This window comes from Geotrypetes seraphini, chromosome 9, assembly GCF_902459505.1.
Source record: "Geotrypetes seraphini chromosome 9, aGeoSer1.1, whole genome shotgun sequence".
Classification (NCBI taxonomy): Eukaryota; Metazoa; Chordata; class Amphibia; order Gymnophiona; family Dermophiidae; genus Geotrypetes; species Geotrypetes seraphini.
Window position 1 is genome coordinate 37363682 of NC_047092.1, and position 23573 is coordinate 37387254.

Below are 23573 nucleotides of genomic sequence, written 5' to 3' on the forward strand. Positions count from 1 at the left end.
ATGGGACGGGGAAAAATTTATCCCCGTGTCATTCTCTAATATGTACCACACATTGAGTTCACAGATTTCTTTTCTCTAACAAAGATGTATATCTGGTTCTACTTGTAATTTGTCAAAGTTCTAACAGAATTATTCACAAAGCTGGTGGGCAGCCTGTGCTTGCAGTCATGATTTACTGTTTGAGCAGCTTCATCGGTGTGTTTAATATTACCTCCAGTTCTTTACTGTAGACTAAAGGTTAAGGACAAGACCTGAAATGTGATACGGAAATGCTAACATTAACAAATATGTATTAGCTGAGCTCTGAAACTTCAGAGGCAGAGAGGTGAAACAAGGTTTAGGAGCTGTGTTAGGGGGGGAGGAGGGGGAAGGTGGTGGTGACGGCTGAAATGCAAGTTATTTCAAACAGTAGACAGAGAAAAACTGAAGGCCATATAGATTTTTTTGTCCTCTTCATGGTTTTGTCTATTTTCGAAACCCCCCTCTTTTACCAAGGTGCGCTAACCAATTAGTGCGCGCTAAACGCTAACGCATCCATAGACTAACATGCACTCGTTAGCATTTCGCGTGTGCTAATTTGATTAGCGCACGCTATCAGCGCGCCTTAGTTTCTGACTCTAATCATGCTTTTTGTCATGCTTACCAAACAGCTCCCGCACTGCCCTCTCGGGAAATCAGCAACCATGAGGCACGCACTTTCTCTACAGTTCGACCTCATTCAGGCCTTTACTGCCCGTCATAACAGTCCATCATGACAGAGCGTTCAGGGTTCAGCAAAATAGTAGAATCATTAACAGCGGGATCTGTATTGGCCCGATTGTCCCCCACGTCTCCCACCCCTCTCACCTCATAACTAGACAACATTCTTCTTGGTATAAATAGCCGCAGCTCTGTTTATTGACAACTAATCAATTTATCACACTCGCATAACAAAAACTGTTTTCCCGAGCTACAAAGTAAATTATGTAAACCGTTTAGTTTTAAACGGTATGGAAATTTTTTAAAATAAAATAATCAATAATATTTGGCCCCCGACCTTGCCATGTCAGCAAGGACCTGGGGGGTGGCATGTCCCTACATGCCCCTTTAACCTGAGACACCAGAACCCTGGGCACGGCTCCCCGCTGGCCCCTGCTCATCTCCTGATGAGCCCCAGCAGCCAGTAGCGCGGGATAACTGCAACCCCGAGCCACACCTCAGCAACCTACCTAACTAGAAAGAGTGGCTGGGCGGGAAAAAGTCGCCTCGGAGGACCCAGGAAGATGTCGGGTCCTCCGAGATCTCGGCTTTATAAGTTGCGCCTGACCGTTAGCCCCACGTCCCTCCACCTATTGTGAGGCTGCTCAGCGGCGGGAAAAACCAGCTGAACGCTGAGCTGCCTCCTCTCCTTCCTGCCCCCGCCTACTCGCGCTGAGCGCTCATCCCGATGGGTGGCAACGCGGGCCCCTCCATCCCCGTGTTACAACCGCCCATCGAGATGAGGGCTCCTGGGCTCTCCTAAACTCGGAGGGGGGCAAGAAAGGTGTCCGCCTGGGGTGCAAAGACTCTTGGGGACAGAACAGTGACAGGAATGCATGCACCAGCTAACAACAGATAAAAAGATGGGAGAAAAAACACCCAGCTCTCTCCATTATCTAAGCTGAGACTGGGAAAAAGGACTGTGTATCAAGGTGGAGGCGAAGAGGAACAGGTGTCTAAATTGCAGGTAAATGCAAACACTCTTAATAGTGTGTCCCACATGCTAAAATGCCTAGCTATGGCTGTTCTCAGCCAAAGCCCTGTCTTCCACTTCTCTCATACTGACCTTCAGTAACGCCAGAGGCAGGTCAGAACTCCCTTCCCAAGTGTGAATTCTCTCAACTGTACCACGGAAGCTCTCATTGAGTTGTCTCAATATATCAACCTATCCCCCTCCCTGCCCTACCACCACGATTTGATTAGCAGGAAGAAAAGAAGCTCCAATCAGCAACCAAACATCCCACTCTTGCATGGAATCATAAAACAAACTTTAGCTTTGCCCTCCACACTAATATTTGAAGTGCATTTGCCATTCTTTCAGTCTCAAACTTATCTCACCCATTACACTGTATAAACATAAAACAAGAGCATTCCTGAGAATAGTATTCACAATAAGGTGGCTAGGCTCTACTGCTGTTGTGTGGTTATGAAGGAAAAAAAAACACCAAAAAACTAAATATTTACCTGACAGTCTCTTTACAGAAACAAATAAAGGCTGGGCTTTTTAAACAAGTCTTTTAACACTAGAACAATAGATCTTTTCAAAGAAGAAATATCACTGTTTTTTATTTGAATAGATTAGCTCGTCATAGGAGAAAAAGTCTCCCGCCTACAAGCAAAGGAAGCTTATATAGAGACAAAACGAATGGTAAACACACACCCTCACCTCTTTGCTGTGACGCAATGGTTAACTGGCAAAGCAATGACTTGCAAGTCAGAACTTCTTCAATGCCATTTAAAAAAAATATCATTTTTCAAAAACTGTTTGTGATCTTGGACGCGTCATTTTACATCCTGTATGTGTACCTCTGTTTACACAATTGCCGCTGGAGTAACCTGGGCCTGGAGTCTATAAACGGCACTGCTGTCGGTGGATGCCTTACAAGCAGCCGCTGACTGCATGTTAATCATGCGATGGCGCCGTTTAGAGAATCGCGCCTTCGGGAAAGGTAGGTGCCAAAACTGTAGGCCAGGGTTTTCAAGGTTACATTTCCAGATCCTACCTTTGACGTGAATTGTGCCTATGGAGATGCTTTATGGTGCCCCACACCATGCCTACAGTGGCGTGATTCTGGTGCCATTTTTTGTAGGCGCCTTGAAATTTGGCTTAAAAGCTCTCTTAAATGGCATTTTGGACTTAACTTAAGCGCCTTCTCTATTTGCTGCTCTAATCACCAAGGCCCATATTCTATAAATGGCATCTTTAAGTAGAATATGGGCCTTAGTGATTAGAGCAGCAAATGGAGAACAAGGGAAGCCATGGTTCAAATCCCATTTCTCCCAATGACACTTCTTGTAACCCCAGGCAAGTCATTTCACTCACTATTTCACTCACTATTACCGCAGGGACAAATTTCGGGGCCTATTTACTAAACTTTATTATAGCACTATTGTGCAATAAAATCTATAATACCCATTAATTGCATTAATTACATGCTATTTAGTCATAACATGACATGACAGTAAACAGTTATATTTGCATACAAATATATGCAAAGAAGCTTTTTATTACACAAATGGAATAATGCAGCTTGTAGTAAATTTCACAAGTTGTGTTAGATTATTACTATGCTAACACATGGTCTGGTATTGTCCTAGGTTCCAAAGCTGAGTTGCCATCCAAGTTCACTCCAGTCTATCCAACCATCCGTTTGTTTGCAGGATATCTACCATAAAGTCTGGCCTGTAACATCCTCATGTTCCAAATTAGTGGGGTTCCCATTGATGCCCACCCCAGCCCATCCTACACCAAATCACCATATATGGGACAATACCGGCCTTAGTTCTTTAATTTATACCCTTCGTTTTCTAATTAGAGATCCTCTATTTTTATCCCAAGCTTTTTTGAATTCCATCACCGTTTTCCTCTCCACCACTTCCCTCGGGAGGGCATTCCAGGCATCTACCACCCTCTTTATAAAGAAGAATTTCCTAACATTGTTCCTAAGTCTTCCTCCCTGTAACCTTAAATTATGCCCTCTAGTTTTACCATAATAATAATGGGTAATATGACAGTACTAAGGTGTGTCAGAGCAAGCGCAAAGAATGTGAAGAAAATTATCTTTGGCATCCATGGCATTCTTCCTATGATAATGCTGAGGAGCAGAATTGTACACCCTGTTGGAAAGAATGATCTATAAAGCTGATAACAAAAGTTGTAAATTCAGCATAATTAATTCCTTACCTGCTGAAAAGGTTAACTGGATCTGTTCTTCAATGATTTCTAGAGCAATAAAGTCATGTTTTTCATTAAAACGGCCATTATAGAGAAGAAGGGCATTCCTTTCTCGGGTAGCAAACCTAAAATACAAAGACAATCATATTTCCATTGTAATGAACTACAAATTAAAAAGTTTATTATCTGTTCATTTTGGCCAGACAGAGCCTTCATGTTAAAAAGCTAGAGGCAGAATGTTGTACTTAGAGAAACATGCAGACGTCTTGATGATCTTATTCCCACAACAGAACTGGTACACCAGAGAAAACCAAACAAGATGCCAGGTCAACATCATTTTAAAAATTAAACACTAACTTGCCTGGTAATAGCGGAAAGCTGTTCTCATCTCTTTTCTTGCAAACAGAACTGAAATAACATGGCTAGTCAATTTATCTTGTGGTTTTAGCATTTTTTATATTTTGAAAAAACAATAATCTCAAATGAAAAGCATTAAGCCCTTACAGCTTGAAAACCTGGGTGTTACAAAAATATAAAACAGTAAAACCTATGTGGTGTTACAAGGATTAAAAGTTTATTTCACTTAATCTAATTTGTGAGGTCCACAATATCTAATACAATAAATACAGTAGAATCATCAATTAACCAAACAATTCAAAATAATTTATTCCTAATGTAACTGAAATAACCCATAAAACACTCAGTACAAATACTTAAGTGAAAAATACATCAGTGAATCATTTTCACTGAGCATTTTCCACAATGTTGACATCATTTTTCACCTCTTTTAGTTTTTCCATTACCACGCATTCTTTTTGTGGATTAATTACCACCATTGTCTTTTCATTATTTCATCTCACACATTCATTTTTATTACGTGCACCACAACTTATTCTTGTTTATTTTACATAAATAAATATATTTTTTCTAAATCTTTTCTCTTTCTATCTTTTAGGACCGCATAAGACCCCTGAGGAAGGCATTTTTATTTTGCCAAAACACGGTCCGTGTTGGGTCATTTATTTTATAAATTATTTGTTTTTTTATCTTGTGACTTAGTGGATTGTTTTTAAGATGATTGTTTTTAAGTTATTTGGATGCTTATTAGACTATAAACTGGTATATCCAATCTTCTATTCCACAATCTTTTTGTTGTTTTGCTGCTTCTTTGTGGAACCTTTTGACACTATTTGGATTTTGATGTTAAGATCTTGGTTTCATCTCCTATGCCAACAACCTCCAATTGTCAGCTCCTCTAACTTTTGAGACTCACATTTTCTATAAGACATCTTTGACAATCACACCTTTACAGCAAATTGGCTAAATGACAAGAAACTCAAACTTAGAAAAGACTGAGATCCCTATCTTTTTCAGATATAGATCTCTCCTTCCTCTCTGAAACCCTACTCGTCCAGGTACACTGAATCTCTACTGGATCTTCTTTACAGAATTCAGATGATATCCTGGTCAATGAGCTCAATATCCATCACATTTCCAGCATAATTTTCAATGCAAAGAAGTATTTCTTAATTATTTCTGCCATACACTCACTCTCATTAGTTATAAATTGACCAGACTAATGAAACTCATTACTTCCAGTCTGAAAGCTTTATTTTTCAAACATTTACAAATGGCGCACCACTGGGGTAGATAAAAATCAAAGATTTTTTTTTAATTAAAAATTGGAATTTTAAATTTAAATCACATTTTTTTTAAATTTAAATTTGATTTTTTTAAAAATGCTTTTTGAGGAAAAATCTATCTCCTGTTTTCATATTTGTCAAGTATCGTCCAGTCGTACCTAGTCTCTTAGGGGTCCTTTTACAAAGGCGCAGTAACGGTTTAACGCGCAGAATACCGCAGGTTAAACCGCCTGCTGCGCTAGTATCTAACACCTCCAATGACAAGGCGTTAGGATTTTAGGCTGCCACGGAGGTTAGCGCGTGATGAAATGTCCGAAGCGCTAACCCCCGTAGCACACCTTGATAAAAGGAGCCCTTAAAAGTTTCCCCTTTTTTAAATTTTAAAACACCTTTATGATTAGCATTTTATCAAAATTTTAATAAACTTGAAACTTAGGGCTCCTTTTACAAGGTGCACTAGTGTTTGTAGCGCACGCACCAGATTAGCGTGCGTTACCCAAAAAACTACCGCCTGCTCAAGAGGAGGCGGTACCAGCTAGTGCACGCGGCAATTTAGCGCGCACTATTCCACGCGTTAAGGCCCTAACGCACCTTTGTAAAAGGAGCCCTTAAAGTCCAAAAGTTTTTCATCATGAAATAAGGACTAGTTTTTAATTATGTAGCATGAGGTTGTATATTCATGCAATGTTTAAATTTTTTTGGTAAATGAATTCCATTAATCCATTCATAATGTCTCAAGCATGATTTAAATCAAGTCTTTCTGAGTAGTGATTAAAATCACAATTTAAATCAAATCCACCCTGTACACTACATGGTAATAAAGCTGAATGAAAGTGATAACATATTTTATCATGTTTACCCCTTTTTTGTCTAGAGAACAATGGCTACCCATCACAAATAGAATCTCCTTTAAAATGAAACTTTATTTTCGGAATTTACATCAAGATTTTTCAAGGCAAAGAATTTGGATTTATCCGGATGTATCTAAGGTAACACAGGACCGCAGAAAAAAATTCATTTCTATGCATGATGAAACAAAAAGTTTGGGGGCTTCTTATCTTTTGGCATATCCCTGTAAATATTTGATTCGAGAATGACACGGTGACAAAATTCATCACCGTCCCCGTCCCCACGGATAACCGCGGGAAACAATCCTGTGTCATTCTTATGTGTCTATCTCAACCTCAGTCCTTCTACATCAACATTCTTCAATGCAAAGCTTAAGGGTCTGTGGTTGGGCCCATTTACACTCTTGATTCTTCCCTCTCTCCTTGAATGATGACATCGAGATGGTTTCCCGCGGTTATCCATGGGGACGGGAACGGTGATGAATTTTGTCACTGTGTCATTCTCTAATTCGTTACCTGTACACTTTCTTTTTACCATCACAATTGAGAGCCTTTCGAGACCTTAAAAAGATCTCTAGAGATATGTAATATATATGATCAGCTGAATTTAAAAGATAAGTTGGGCTGTTAAGAGTAGTCAGCTTTTCTAACAATTAGGCTTCTTGTTTTATTTCTCTCCATGGAATTAATGGATCTCTCCTTTTTCTAAATTTGTGGTCTAAGAAGGATAATAATTGAAATGCTACATTTACAGTCTTGTTTCTTTTTGATGTTCTTTACTTTCTGTATTTCTGCAACAAGTACATTACTTGTGATATTTTTTTCAAATTAATAAAAATAAAGATTAAAAAAAAAAAAAAGAATCTCCTTTAAGAACTTCAGGTTTGCCCGTGGAATGTCTTCACACGATTACCCATATTTCTAGTTAGTTTTCTCATCCTATACACCACTATATGAGTGTTATAACTATGCAACAAAATCTTCTAGTGTGTGAATCTCAAAAGGGGGTGTGGTCAGGGGAGGAGCATGGGTGGATCATGGGCATTCCTAAAAGTTACACACACTGTTATACAATACGCCCAATCCACGCACAACTTAGGTGCAGGTACTTAGGCCTGGTTTTCCTTGCCCTAAATGGGTGTGCCTAAATGTTATGCTAAGTGTAATTCTATATATGACACGTGCCTTTTATAGAATTGCACTAAGCACAATTATGACCTGTGCCAATTTTTTAGGCGATATACTTTATATAGTGCAATGGCCACCATATACTGTATTAGTGCAATGGCCACACTGAGGTTCTAAGGAAGATTAGCACCGTAACACTTCCGTTTACTTAGATTTATAATGATGGACGTTGCTAGATGAAAGAAACTTTTGTAACCTGTCTACTCTTATTTCTCCCCAAGATTTCAAATAAAAAACAGAACAAAGAGAATGTCAGTGACTAATGCTAGTACGAGACTACTGCTTTACAAGAACAATTTCAAATAGAAAACCTTCAGGTATATCTTGAGTTTAAGAACATATAAATGTCAGTTTTCTTATACACACTTTAATCTAATTCATGTAAGATGCAACTGAAGGCAGAACAGTAAATATCTTACGCAATGTTTTTCAATCAAAGGAAATAAAAGTAATTCAATTCTGCAGTGAGTGGGTGGAACTGTTGCATTTTATATACATGTACCGTAACGGCAAACAAAGGAGTTTATGACTATAAACAGGACATGGATACCAGTAACTATATTCATATTCCACACCCAGTAAAACTACCTAGATTGAGGCTTGTGCAGATGAGGATAGAGCTTGCAGGGATGGGTCACGGACAGAACTCATGGGGATGGAAATAGATCCCTTAGGGATGGGGACAAAATTGACCCCAGGTCATTCTCTATATGCCATCACTGAAGCTACAGTTGAAGAAAGTAGAACTGTGAAACAGACATGTGTATTTTGCACAAGGCAATGGAAAAGAATAAAGTTACAAGTTAGTGTATGACACTTATGACCCAGATAGCTCTCTGAGCAGGCGCTGGATCTGAACTATCCTAGAAACTCAGCAAGTAGGGGCTAGATGCCACCATTGAAGCTGATGAGTAATTCATATTGCCGCCAACCCAAAGAGCAAAAAGAGAAAGTACTGCTAACAGGACAAGAAATAACTGTGAGAGAAGCAGCAGTGAAAATCCTGATAAACCAGAACCTCAAAAGATAAACGTCAGATTCCACCAAGTGCATGGTAGAACTGCCGTGTAAAACCAGAGGTTGGTCCCTTGAACTACACCACTGAAGCAGCCACTGATCTTAGTTAAAGAATATACTGTCAGTAAGAAGCAAAGACGACACTGGTCCTCCAGAAAAGGAGCCAAAACTGCATGCGAAAGACAAGATGGTCCTATACAGCGCAAGAGGAAGCTGAAGTTCCATCAGTATGCGTTCCTTGGTTTGCCATTGTGCACCCTCTGAAGCTGTTAGAATTGTGCTACTCCCTGCAGAAGTGGAACCACACAGAACCAGAGACTGGATCCAGCATAGCCCACGAGGACCCTAATAAGGAGCTAGAAAAGAGAAGTCTTGGCTGGACCTCATAACAACTGCTGACGGAGAGCAGTAGAAGCTGGAACCAGCACTATGATAGAGAAGGCTGCCGCTACTGTAGAGCCTAAGAGGCTACTGAGAATACTCAGCCTGTCGCCAATGCATAGCCTAGTAGAGCGCTAGTAGCATGTAGCACAAAGAAAGCTGCCTCCATGCAGCACAGCGAATGCTGCTGCCCTATGGCAGAAAAATGAAGGTTGCTAAACTAACCTTGCTGAAAAATTATGCACCTTGAAGCCCATCCGCTAGAGTAGGAATGGATAAGAAAGTTCTGTCTGCAGAGGTTGCCCTGCTGTGATGGCTGAACTGCCTTAATGACTAATTCAATTTCTCCCAGTTTATCTTTCTTTTCTTCTTCTTACATTTGTTTTATTTGGTTATTGAGATTTTATTTACATTTCATTTCTTTTTAATTTTCCTACATTCTGATTCTCTTCCTGCTCTCATTTCCTTCTCTTTCTTTTAATTCAATTTTAATATTGTCTATTCTTTTTTCTCTTATTTGTACAAAGTTCTCATCATAGTTCTTTATCATTCACTGCAGATATGTTAATACCCATTCGTGACTCTATGGTTTATTTTCTTAGATTCTGCAAAGCATGTTAGTCACATTCTCTATAAGCTCTAAGCTATTGATTCTGTAGCTTTGTGTTTCAATCCTCTAACATGCTATTGACTCTGTAGCACAGGGGTGTCCAATCTTTTGGCTTCACTGGGCCGCATTGATCGAAAAAAATGTTTCTGGGGCTGCACAAACGTGCAGACTCTGCAGCAAGACAGAGGAGGGAGCTGGCAAGACAGTAAACACCTAGGGGCAGCAGAGGAAAACACTGCATCGTCCTTGACCGGGGCCGCACAAAATACTTCACGGGGCCGGAGGTTGGACACCCCTGCTGTAGCATGAGTTGCCGTAGTCTCTCGAGACGACGATGGGAACTCCCCGCAGCCATTTTGTATGAGTAGGGAGATCGCTCCTGCCCCGAAAGCCTGTTAGACTACCAGGTAAGGTCCAGGATGCTGGGGGAAGGCGGGGGGTGGATCAGAGCTGGCCCAAATGTTATTTGGGAATTTTCAATATTTGCGGGCCGGCTCTGCCCCTAAGACCCGTGAATATTGAGGGAGAAGTGTACCGTGGACTTAAGATATCCTCACCCTGAGATAAAAAAGAGGCAGTGACAAAGACCTGTTGACTGGGAAAGCACCTGGTCAAAGTCCTGGGAAACTGGGACTCTCCAGGTGACCCTTGAGGGGATGAATGCTGGCTGCTGCCTAACCCTTACTAAGCCCACAATAGAGAAAAATGATAAACACAATGCAAGCTCATCTGTGCATTCAGGCCCTGATTCTGCAAAGTGCGTCCCGATTGTAGGCAGCTGTAGGCGTCCTACAGCTGTCTAATCAGCCAATCGGGAGGCACGTTTAAAAAAAAAAATGCTCCCCAAGGCAGGCCGCCTATATTGAAGGCACCTCCAGAAGCCTAGGGAGGCCCACAAGCCAGTCTAAGCTCGCCTAAGGCTAGGCGGTAGCCTTAGGCAAACTTAGGCAGCCCTGTGCATCTCCCTAGCAGAGCGGGCGACACTTACAATGTAGGCTAGCAAAATGCTAGCCTACATGGTAAATAGACGCGGCCGCTATACTTTATCTCAGCAAGGGATCTCCCTGCCATGATTAGTATAGCGGCCGCAGCTATAGCCGCCAGCCTCCCCAAACCCACACCCCCTCGACGTTCACGGCAGGAGGGTGCCCAACCCCTCCTACCGAAAGAACCCGCCCCCCCCCCCAAAGATCGCTGGCAGGAAGGTACCCAATCCCTCCTGCCAGACCCCCCCACGACCCCTCCAAACAAAATGCTCTAACCGCCCTCCCCGGACCCCCCCAACGCCCCCCCAAAGATCACCGGCAGGAGGGTGCCCAACCCCTCCTGCAAGTACCCCCCCCAACGAACCCCCTACCCTGAAACCCTCCTCAAGCTTACCGCCAAGTTGGCCGGACGGGTCTTCACACCGTCCAGCCAGCAGACCCGCCTCTGTCCAAATGAGGCGGGCCCGCTCCTCCCCTGCCCAACCCACAGGATCCTAGGGCCTGATTGGCCCAAGCGCCTAAGGCCCCTCCCGCTATAGAGGACATTTAGTGAAGAGTAACTGAAATCAGTAACTAGTTACTTTTTATCCCATGTAACTAGTAATGGGAACTAGTTACTTTTTTACAGTAACTAGCACAGCACTGCTTTTATATTACATTGCTATGTACTAATATATTTTCAAACATCCCTCTGGTCTCAAGAACCCAATATTTTTTTAAAATGAGGCACAGGATATACACCCCCTAGCCACTCCCCCTGCAAGAAAAAAGCCCAAAGCACTACATTCCTAAAATATAAAAAGATGCTGCAGGGAAATAAAAACAGAAACCACAACCTACTGCCATTATTCAACCTAGATTTCTTTCCACTGCAGAACAAAAATAGCAAATGAGGGTGGATCTCAGGCAAAAACTATAATTATTCACACCTAGCTGGTCAGGCAGAACAATGCTCCACTGTCTGCAGAGACCAACTGCTATCACTGGCATTAATATTTGATTATTATTGAAACAGTTGCACAGAACTATGCACCATGATGTCACAGGTGGCACATGTTATCGGGACTGGGAGGGTGATATAATGGAACAAAAATCTAAGAACTTGTCCATACAATTCTAACTACTTATCTACTGCTTTATAAGTAACCTTGTAAAAGTCACTAAACCTCTCTGTGTTCGAACAGAATGTAAATATAACCATATGAACTTATGTTCACTGATAGGTTCAACGACTAGCCTTAAGATGAAGGAGTGAGTATAGACAGAGTCAATAATAACGCAAGTAAGGTTCAAAACTTGCATTTGCACAGTCCTGGCTGGTGAAGGAGGTAAACTTACATGAGGGAAACAGTGAAGTGAAAGCGCTGCCTTAGGCCCTTGAAGGTGATGAAGGACTGAGGTGGAAAACTTCTGGTGGTCATCTCACAGTAGGGTCTCTCGTACTCTCCTGGTAGGCACTCACATTTGAAGCCTCCAATGAGCAGGTTCACACAGGTACCCCCATTCTTACAAACTCCTGGAGAACAACGACCAGAGCGGGAGCTCACATCACAGTGTTCACCTAGAATAAAATGAAAAAGAAAAATGGGTAGGACATGGTTTGTATTTATTACTAGTTTCTTCTTTAAAGGAATTCACAATTGTACATAACAGATACATATGGGGAAAACATACGTCATAATTCATGGAATTCTTTACATATGTGTGCATCTGTGCTGTCTCTGTGTCTTTGAATGTAAAAAATACACAGAATACCACTGGTTTGGAGAATAAACTGAAACCAGGGCATATAATATATGAAGCCGTTAGATTTCATGATCAAAGAGTTCCAAGGAGGAATTTTACACTTTATCCATAGAATGTCTCTGCCCTGCAGCAACAAATATTAGTTGGTGATACATACAGCAACTCCTTATGGTTCAGTCACTAGGTTTCACATCTGAATCATTAGGAAGCATCCTATCATGAAAGGGTCAGCAGCATTGAGAGGGAGAACACAGAGCATGTTTTGTGTGTGCATGTGCTTGAGAAATGAGAGACCAGAAAAACAGAGGGAACAGGCAAGTCGGCTAGAAGCAATTCCTTAACTGCTGTGTTTCAGTGTATCAGTTTCTGTGCTGCACAAGCTGAACTGTTTTTCCCATGGAGGGGTAAAACAGGACCAAATCTGGTATGGTGGGAAAACTGGCGAAGAGAGACATCAGGTTAAAAAGTGGACACGATTAGACCTGAGGTACCAGAGAAATTTTTTGGCCTCAGACATCTTACTCCTTTTGAAACCAATAACTAACCAATAAATCAACCAATACAGAGAAGAACACGGCTGTCTGACTAATATTTGGGTTAAAGAAAAATGATCATATTAGTCCTTACTATCGACTGTTGCTATCGATGGAAGCACGAGTAATATTTAAATTCTCTTGTATTTGCTTTAAGCTGGTTTGGGGATTGGCCCCAACCTACCTTCTATCCCATTTTGTGCTATACAGCCCTACGAGGATAACTAGGAATTGCAATTTATTCGCCTATCCAAAAATTACTGGCTGCAGATACGGGTCTTTTTTGGATAGGACTTTTGCATTTCAAGCAAGTAAACAGCAGTCCTGGTTGGGTAGTTACATTAGTGGAGCCATGATGTCTTATCGTACATTTCGAAAAGAAATTAAGACTGTACTGTTTAATAAATTCATCTCCTAATTGAAGTTTCATTGATAACAAACATTTTATATTGTGTATACATAGGAAACATGTTGTATTTTTAACTATTTGTACTTCGCTGCATGGGGACACCAGGAAATTCTTTTTCACTGAAAGGGTGGTTGATCGCTGGAATAGTCTTCCACTTCAGGTTATTGAGGCCAGCAGCGTTCCTGATTTTAAGGCCAAATGGGACAGACACGTGGGATCTATTCACAAAGAGAGGTAGGGGAGGGTCTTTGAGGTGGGCAGACTGGATGGGCCGTGGCCCTTATCTGCCATCTATTTCAATGTTTCTATGTTTCTATGTCCAGCTCTCTTCTGTGTAAACAGCCTGGAAGTCGTTTGATTGTGGCGGTATAGAAGAATAAAGTTATGTTATCTCTGCCTCAACTTTTCATAAAAAAAGTTCCCTCCCCAAGACAGGCCTACTTTTCACCAGCTACATGCCATTCCAATTCAATATAAAAAGCTTGCTGAAATAAGCATGCATTTACAAGCATCTTAAATCTGAAATGCTCTTCTCGCCACATGACCTTCTCCGGCATAAAGTTTCACAGTCTTGGTGTCTAAATACTGTATTTTTTTTTTTAATTTGTACTAACAGCTTTAAATGGTATATAAAAATTAACACTATGAACTCAAATATCATTACAAAATGTCATGTGTTAAATATCATACCCAAAACATTTCTGACCCAGTATGGCAATTCTTATGTTCTTAAAACACATTTCAATTCTTCTGTGACGATCCAAGCTTTATATTGCTTCCAGAATACTAAAAGATCATGCACATCTCTACTGGTGCCACATTCTATAAAACTAGTTCAAAGCAGGTAAACACTTTTTATTTCTACACATTAGTTATTCGCTAGAGGAGGGTAGGGCATTACAAAATTGAAAAAATTTCTTCTAAAGTAGTTCAAAGGATCTTTGCCAACCCATTTAATATTATAAATAAGACTGCAATTTAGAAGATAACAATAAAACTAGATAAGATTTTAAAAGTATTAATTTTTTTTTTCTGTTCTTAAATAACTAAAGGATACCCCATTAAAAGGGCTCAACTCAAACTATACATCAGATTTCTTTTCCATATTTGATATAACAAATTGGAATCATTAAAGATGTCCTGAACAAATATCCTTTTATGACATATGCAGAATCGCTTCTGGGACCGAAAGAAAGCAGCAGGTGAGCAGCTAGTCCATGATTAAAACCTGCTACCAACTTACCATATTTCTGGGGATAGAAAATCAACTTGCCTGTGAGCAATGCAACAATTTCTTTGGCTTCAATGTCTGTGGCCTGGCAGGAAAAGGTCAAATATTTAAGCCCAATCAGGCTGCAGCAGTAGGAAGGGGGAGGAGAAGAGGCATGAAATGACCAGAAGGTGAGAAGAAAGAGGTGATATATTAATAAATCAACCATACAAAAAGATTTTCCTGAAATTTCAACTGCTTATTGTAGTGTCTCGCACACTTTTTTCACCACAGCACACTAAACTCGGGGCCACATGTAGAGGACCTCTGAGCATGCGTGGACATTGAATGATAACATCACACACATTTGCGTGATGTCATCATGTCGATGTCCGTGCATGCTCAGAGGCCCTTCAGGGTTTTGGAAATTCCTCCACTGTTACATTGATCTACAATGCAAACATTACACTGCATACACTCTGTAGGGGCAGAACAGGGAAAGGGGTTTCTATTCATTGTACTCCTTCTGTCTTTCCTACCCTCAAAAAATACCAGGGAGCGATTGTAACTACCAGAATACACAGTGATTGCAGTTTGTCCCTGGTGGGCAAGTCTTGAAAGACTTTTTCAAATAATTTCTGGAGTGCCTTATCTAGTTGCTCCAAAACAAATCTATGTTTCTGTTTATTAAAAGTTTTCTTTGTATACTGTCCCTCAGAAACCATCAGAGCGGTTTACAATAGTTAAAAAGAAAAAAAAAAGACCCCGGAAAGAACTGCAATAATTAAATAGGACAGCAAAAAACCCACCCAAACAAAGACAAAGAGTGTGCTAGCACCTTCCCAGTACGCCAAATGCCTCCTGACTCCTCACCAAAGGTCTGAGTAAAAAGATGAGCCTTGAGAAGTGCTTCGAACCTCAATTCTGACTGGGTATCTAAAGGAAGAGAGTTCCACAGAAAAGGAATGACAGAGAAGAATGCAGAATGACAGGAAGAACTGAGTTTGGTCAAAGGGACATATGATGTGAATCCACAGATCTGAGAGGGCAAGCGGGGGCGGTAGGGAACAATAAGGTTGACCAAATAGTATGGCATACCAGACTGAAGTGTTTTAAATGCAATGGTCAAAGTTTTATGAATGATACAATATTTGACAGGAAGCCAAGTTTTTAATGCCAACAAAAAGTGCAATACAATTTATATACAAATAATGATAATCAACCAAGCACTTATAATGTAATGTAATGTAATGTAATTTATTTCTTATATACCGCTACATCCGTTAGGTTCTAAGCGGTTTACAGAAAATATACATTAAGATCAGTATCTATACAAAAGATAAAAATTCCATTCCCCATCCATCATTACCATCAGGAATAATACCAAAACAAAAGATATATCCCCCCCCCCCCCCCCCCGGTGATGAAGTTTCTTAAGAAGAGGAGTGACGTGGTCATATATGAATTTAAAAAAAAAACATAAGAATAAATGTGTGTTTTTAAACAAAATAAACCATCACTCTGAAAACTTTGCCGAATGCTTCAACTACTCAAGACCTCCTCCTGTACAAAAGAACATTCTTACCTGCTCAGTGACATTTTGTCTCCTATTCACTCACTTCCTGTCACCATAGGAAGTCAAGCCAAGCCTAAGCAACCAATCACTATACATTCCAGTATCAAAATCAGATCTCGAAGCTCAGCTTACCTTTCCACTAGTAACAGAAAACTCATGAAGATGGAGAAACTTTCATCATGTATAAATGAATAATAATTACACCAGCAGATACTCCAAGCTTCAAAGCTGAAATATCCATGTTGCTAGAGCATAATTATCTTCCAGAAGAAAACCCTGGCATATTTTGTGGAATTTTGTTTTGTTACTGACCATTAAGAGCATTTTTTTTGACAAAGTTCTGTCTGCACCATTCCTCATCAAATTTATTAGTTCCTAAGAGATGACAGATTCTACCACTTACTTTCAAAACTATTTTTTTTTTTTTTTTTTAATAGGGAAAGTGAAATTTTAGAACTCCCAAAGCAAAGCTGCATTCCATCCAGCATTACCACGCCAGAGACAACCCCCTTTTTAAGATCATTCAAAAGGCTTAACACAGTGGCTCGCATAACAGGCTACCTGAAGCCGGTCAAAGGCAACTGAAAAAAGTGAATGCATTCCTTCAATTTTCAACTTACATTTTTCACAATCATCATTCAAACCGATAGTGTGTTAATGCTATATTAGAGCTTATTTTAATATTTTTTCTTGTTAAAACTTCACTTTTTAAAAGATAACATGCTATCCTCTCAAACTCACTAGAATTTACAGCTCTAACAATATGACAGACAGAGCCACTCTTTGAGAGCTGCCAACAGCTTAGGTTTTCAGGATACCCTCAATCAATACGCACAAAAAAGATCTGCATGCCTACTAGCTCAACTTTTATGTAAATCTCTCACTGGGGATGAGATTGAGGTCTACAAAATCCTGAGTGGTGTAGAATGAGGTAAAAGTGAATCCAGTTTTTACTGCTTCAAAAATTACAAAGACTATGGAACACTCAATGAAGTTACCTTTAAAACAAATAATGGGGGAATATTTTTTTCACTCAATATGCATAGTTAAGCTCTGGAACTTGCTGTAAGAGGATGTGGCAACGGCGGTTAGTATAGCTGGGTTTAAGAAAGGTTTGGACGGGCTCCCGAAGAAAAGGTCCATAGTCTGCTATTGAGACAGGCATAGGGGAAACCACTGCTTACCTTGAGATTGGGTGATAATCAAACACACAAGAAACTGATCTTTTTTAAAAAACATCCAACCCAAATACTGATTAAATATAAAGATAAAAAGGTCTAAGGATATTTAATGGTTCATTTTTTTCTACTGATATTCGGCTTAATTAAATGTCATCAGATTACAAAATCATAACTCCCCTTGCTAGATAAAATTTTTAGTATATTAGAAACAAACATTTATTTAAGTGGGATCCCAAATGACTAATAAACTAGGAGGGTGATATCCTATATAATAAAACCCTAAGCGCGCATGCGCACTTAGGGTTCGTGTTCCCTGCCGCTGTGGTGTGTGATCCGTGGCCGTGTTCCATTTTAGAACCCAGCGGCAGGGAACACTCTGGCCACTCCCCTCCTCACTCACCAACTGCTGCTGCTGAGGAAGCGCAGGCAAGCTCTCTCCCAGTGGCGCCAGAGCCACATCATTGCCGCCCGATTGCCGGCCGCCGCTGCTGTGAAACTGCCCAGTACCGCTGCCGACGCCGCTCTTCAAAGGAGCCTGGTGAGGATAGCGGCCGCCTGTATCAAACTCGCAGGCTGCTCAGCACCTCAGTAGCATGTTTCCTCTGACGTACACGAACGTGTCAGAAGGAACTTGCTACTGAGGTGCATAGCAGCCTGCAAGGTTCGCTACAGCTGGCCGCTATCCTCACCAGGCTGCAAACGAACATGCTGGACAGGGGGAGCAGGTAAGGGGTGCTGATGGACCGGGGAGCAGGGAAGAGGGACAGGGGGAGCACGAAAGAGGTGCTGATGGGCCGGGGAGCAGGGAAGAGGGACAGGGGGAGCACGGAAGAGGTGCTGATGGACGGGGGAACAGGAAAGAGGGACAGGGGGAGCACGAAAGAGGTGCTGATGGACCGGGGAGCAGGGAAGAGGGACAGGGGGAGCACAAAAAGAGGTGCTGATGGACTTGGGAGCAGGGAAGAGGGACAGGGGGAGCACAGAAGAGGTGCTGCTGGATATGGGGGACATAAAAGGAAGGGAGAAGGGCTACTGCTAGACAGGGGGAGCTAGCAAGGGGTGGTGGTGGACAGCAGAGGAAAAAGAGACAGAAAGACAGACAGAAAGCAGCCAAGGAGAGAGAGAGAGAGAGAAAGACAGACAGACACATCTATTCTAGCACCCATTAATGTAATGGGCTTAAAAACTAGTATCATATATTGTAGAACATTTTCAGCGCATAGGACTTCATATAACATACGTTATCCCAAGACCACATTCTGTCCTTTTTGCAACATATAATCATTTATATCACTGCCTCCATCCCATCCCTTATAACTGTGTAGCAGAACATGTCTTTAATCTAAAAAGTGGTAATGAATAGCAATTAGTGTCACATTCCAAAAAACTGATAAAATTTGTCTTTTCTTGAAACAGCAACACTTATCTTATATGGCAAAAAATGTCAATCCAACGTTGGTTCTGGTATGAGAAAATGCCCAACGCTCTGCTTTTCTCGAGCGTTTCAGTCTAACAAGACTTTCATTGGGGGAGGTTCACAGTCATAAGTGCAGAACAAAGCCGCGCCGACATTAGAGAGCAGACAATTGAGTGCAAGACTCAAGCGTTCTGCCGTAAAAGTATATTTTAAAGAGATCTGATGGGGGTGTGTGAAGGGGGAACCCCCCAGTTTACTTAATAGTGTTCGCTTTGCCATTGGGGGTGGTTTTGGGGGGTTGCAACCCCCCCATTATAGAGGAAACTTAATTTTTAAGCGATGATTTTGTCACGGCTGGACTACTGAAATATCCTGTACCTCGGAATAAGACCAGGTGCAGGAGCTAAGTTGTGGAATAGCCTTGGTCAAATTCAAAAATGTAGAGACAGGAACTCATTTAGGAAAATGTTAAAAACACAACTATTTGTAGATGCATTTCTTTGAGCAATTGACTTTATATAAAAATTGAATGTCTGTTTTTGTTCCTATCTTGTTCTGATTTTTATAATATTTTATGTATGTAACTTTCTATAAACCATTTTGGAAAAAACGGTATAGAAATTTTAAAAATAATAATAAAAATATTTGGGTTTCTTCCAGATACCTGGATTGGCCATTGTGGACACAGGATACAGGGTTGATGAATAACTGGTGTTTGTCTCCCTCCTTTTAATATAATTTGTAAAACGCTTAGAAATCTTGATTTGCGTTTAATCAACATTTTAATAAACTTGAAACTTGGTCTGTGCATATTCATTAAGAGTATCCTGAAAACCTGACCTGTTGGCAGCCTTCAAGGACAGTGAGTGAAGACTAAGGCACTAGAACAAGGCGGCCATATTTTGGACTGAATAGTTTTCTCCAGTTGAGCCACAACCAGAACTACAATTTGGCATCAGCATTTTTACAATATATCCCATCTGAATCTCTTTTAGCTATCAATGTAGCAAGAGTTCACAGCCAGGGGTCATGCACCAAGGTTCCTTTTGGAAGCCTGCAATCATGAGTCCTAAATCTGGTTACAAGATTTTGCCACTGTGCTGTAACTGATTTCCTGTTCTCCCCAACTCAACTTCTTCTCCAGGACTGTAAACAGCAACTTCAGCCCTGGGTAACAGTAGAAGGGGAAGCCCTCCAGCCAAGCACCCCCACCCCAGGATGAAAATGCAGTCCAGGGATGAATGGTAGCTGTTCCTTCTGAAATTAATTCAGTTGTAGCAGGAGCAGAGGCTTACTCAAAATAGTGCTCCTGTCTATGAGGAGAGCCCTTGGTACTCCCTGTGGCTTACTGGTGTAACGCAACACCATCCAATGTCGCAAATAGGGCAAAATAAACTGGCGGCTGTGCTTGTGTTCCAGAAACAGCAGGCTCCACAGTGCCAGCTGGCATGGCAGCAGCTCTGGAGGACATTACACTGGTGCAGCTAGAGATGCACGTCCTTCCCCCAGCATCTAAAGAGGCAGTACTGGCTGCCACAGGGCCAGCTACAACACGCCTGCCACCGCCTGAGCAACGATCAAGACTGATATACTTCTAGCCTGTGGTTTTGCTTCCCATTCCAACCTGCAATGTTCACTGCCCCAGAGGGGAGGAGTGGGAATGTGACTTTCACCTGCTTTTATGCCCTGTGGGCCCCGACAGACCAGCATACAAAGCAAAGGCCCGCAAGTTGGGGCTTCAAGACACTGATGAGGGACTAATAGCCCTTTTCTACCTTAACCAATAGTCTGGCCATGGCTCAAACATTGGGAGGGAGTCCTTCAACAAGAATTAAACCACAGACTCCAAGGCTATAGCCTGAGGTTTGCAGCATCTGGTTCAAAAGCTAAGAAAAAACAAGAGAAACTCCTGCATCAATTCACCTACACCATTTGCAAATTAATATTAGAATATTCCTAGCTGTACCACATGTTATACTAATGATATCGTTCAGGATACTAATGATGTCATCAGAATCTATCATCTACTGAGGAGGACATTATCCATAAGTGTGGGCTAGTCTAGTAGAATGATAGGGAAGGTATTTCATAAAATCTGCTACTTATATAACTAAATGGCAGTACACTTCCCCCTCCGTATTCGCAAATTCCATATCTACGGATTCGGTTATTTGCAATTTTTGACCAGAAATTTTTTTTCATTTTTTGGGCTATTTTTAGCCTTGTAAGCCCCCCCTTAAGCCTTACCTGGTGGTCTAGCGGGTTTTCAGGCAGCAGCGATCTTCCTAAATGGCTCAAGAGACTACGGCAGCTCAAGGCAGCCATTTCCTGTGAGCGATCTGCACGGGGCAGGAGCGTTGGAAGATCGCTCCTGCCTGAAAACCCGCTAGACCACCAGGTAAGGCTTAAGAGGAGGGGGCTTACAGGGCTAAAAATAGCCAGGAGAAGTGGGGGATAAGGGCAGAACCAGCCCGAATATTATTTGTGGTTTTTCCATATTCGAGGGCCACTTCTGCCCCTAATCCCCGCGAATACGGAGGGGGAAGTGTACATACTCATGCAGATTGAAAATCTCCTGAATACAAGTGTAGGTACCAGCAATTTAATATACAAAGCCTCAGTTGATGCCACTCTGTTTTTTTTAAACTATGTTTGTAAAATAGCTGTTCTAGCTATATGTGCCACCAAATACGTGTGTTTCCCCAAGAACATATAAATATTTTACAGACGATTACAACGTTCAATGAGCTGTTTGTAAAACTCATTGCTCATTGTAAATGTCCTCATTTAACTAAACCTTTTTCAGTCTGGATGACCTAAAAATAAAAAAAATTGGGCTTCACATCTACCATAATAAAATTTGATAGTACAGGTTTTACACCATTGAATAGCAAACATGACCAGCAAAAACTCAATTGTTGAATCCAGTATATTACTCATATCTATAAATATAACACATACCTGTGTATTCTTCATAGCATTCACATGAGTAGCCACCTTCTCGGCTCCGACAAAGGCCGTTACTGCCACAAGGATTAGAGTAGCATAAGTCAATTTCTGTTTCACAGTAGTCGCCAGTAAATCCAGGAGGACATCTGCACCTCAACCCATTAATAGGATGGATGGGACGAAATAAAACTGTATTTGAACTAATGAAAGGAGCAGAGCTGTCAAATTTTAACACAGATACACACTTCATGTAATTTTCACAAGGTTCTCGCAAACAGATATTATCATCAAATGGAAGGACACGTTGAGTAGAGATCATAGTTAGCAGAGTTCTATTGAGATAAATTTGTTCCTGGAGATCTTCAGAATGAAAGAACTTATTTCGTACTCCACCGGGTAGCAAAGCAGAGAAGGTCACATTTAAGATGTTGGAACTGACATCGGTGTCATTTTGGATGTTGAAAACAAAAATACCATCTTTAGTAGTAGACAGCACTGTTGCCACACCTTCCACAAAAAGTGAGAGGAGAGGGGAGAGGAACTTCTCCTGGGACATGTTTTCCAATCGAACCGTGATACTGTTAGTCAACATATCATCAGTAATGATGGTTACACGAAGGGTACAGTATGCAGTCACACTGTGAATGCCATCTACAAAAAAAGAAGAAGAAAAAGACTAAAGTCAGTCCTAGTACAACCAACAAACTCAATTATTCTACTATATACAAGAAAAAAATACTATAAAGTTTTCAAAGCCAATCTATCTATACACGTGGTTACATTACAAGAATTTTCACGTTTGAAGATCATGCAGCTCAAGTTGAGAGAATATGATGCATTGCAGCATTTTCTGTAGAGAGTTCCATCTGATTCATCCTCCCCACCACAGCATTATTTATTTATTTCCACCTTTTCATGAAGAGATTCATCCAAAGAAGTTTACAATACATTGAATAGTAATCAGACACTCTTTAAGCAGTGGCGCAGTAAAGTGTGTGTGTGTGGGGGGGGGGGGTCAGCCCTGGTCACGGTCTTGGTAGGGGCATCGGCACATGTTCTCCTCTCCGACCCCCCTACCATGCACGTGAGCCCCTTCCCTTACCCCCCTTGTACCTCTTTAATTTTCTCATACTGCCTGCATCAGTGTCACCCCACTCTGACATCACTTCCGAGCCCTATGCCTAGGAAGTTTCGTCAGATGGATAGCCAACACGACACGGGCAGCAAGTTCATGATGTTGCTCCTGCCTGGAAAATGAAAAAGGTATAAGGGGAGGGGAGGGAAGAATAGGGGTAGGGGCACCACTCACCCTCCCTATCTGTCCTGGCAAGCTCACAATCTAACTGTAGTACCTGGGGCAATGAAGGAATCAGCCAAATATATCTGCTTCCTTCATACCTTCAAAAACTTCTTGAAGTAGCATGGACTTCCCCTTTTCTAACAAACATGTCAGCCAATCCCACTCTTTCAATTCTGATATCCAATTTGACAAGTTCTTGTTTGCACTGTTACAACATAATCAACAGTATATTGTCTACAAAATAATATTGATGACCATGGGAGTTCTGACAGTGGACAATGGAGACCTATATGAACGTTCAGATGTTATTTGTGGGTCCAGACTTTTTTTTTTTAAGGGAAGAAAATGCACATTCTTAATAAAGTACAAACAATTCAGTCATATTGGTCCCTTACATAAAAATGTGTGATGCCTTTTATTGAACTAACATAAATGCTTTATTAAATGTCCAGCATGATGTATATAATACAGTACCTATGCTGAACTTAAATATGTTTAGTTTAAAGGACTTACTAGACCAGGCGGTTGGCAAACTTTTTAACTATGGGGGCCACAATGGGTTCTTAAAATTGACAGAGAGGCCGGACCAAGAACAGATGGATGGAGTGTTTGTGTGAACTAAAATAAATGAAATATAAATGTCATAACATAAAACGTTTTGGTCTT

General features: G+C 41.2%; 1 protein-coding gene across 3 annotated transcripts in view; it reads right to left on the reverse strand.

The window, feature by feature from the left end:
* Positions 1-23573, reverse strand: part of CELSR1 (cadherin EGF LAG seven-pass G-type receptor 1) — a 332485-nt gene that overhangs the window by 194390 nt on the left and 114522 nt on the right. For all 3 annotated transcript variants that reach the window (XM_033957924.1, XM_033957923.1, XM_033957925.1), the window contains exons 2-4: positions 21620-22258; positions 11925-12147; positions 3923-4038 (exon numbers count right to left, since the gene is read on the reverse strand). In XM_033957924.1, coding sequence (XP_033813815.1) covers positions 3923-4038; positions 11925-12147; positions 21620-22258 — 978 coding nt within the window. The remainder of the gene's footprint in view (positions 1-3922; positions 4039-11924; positions 12148-21619; positions 22259-23573) is intronic.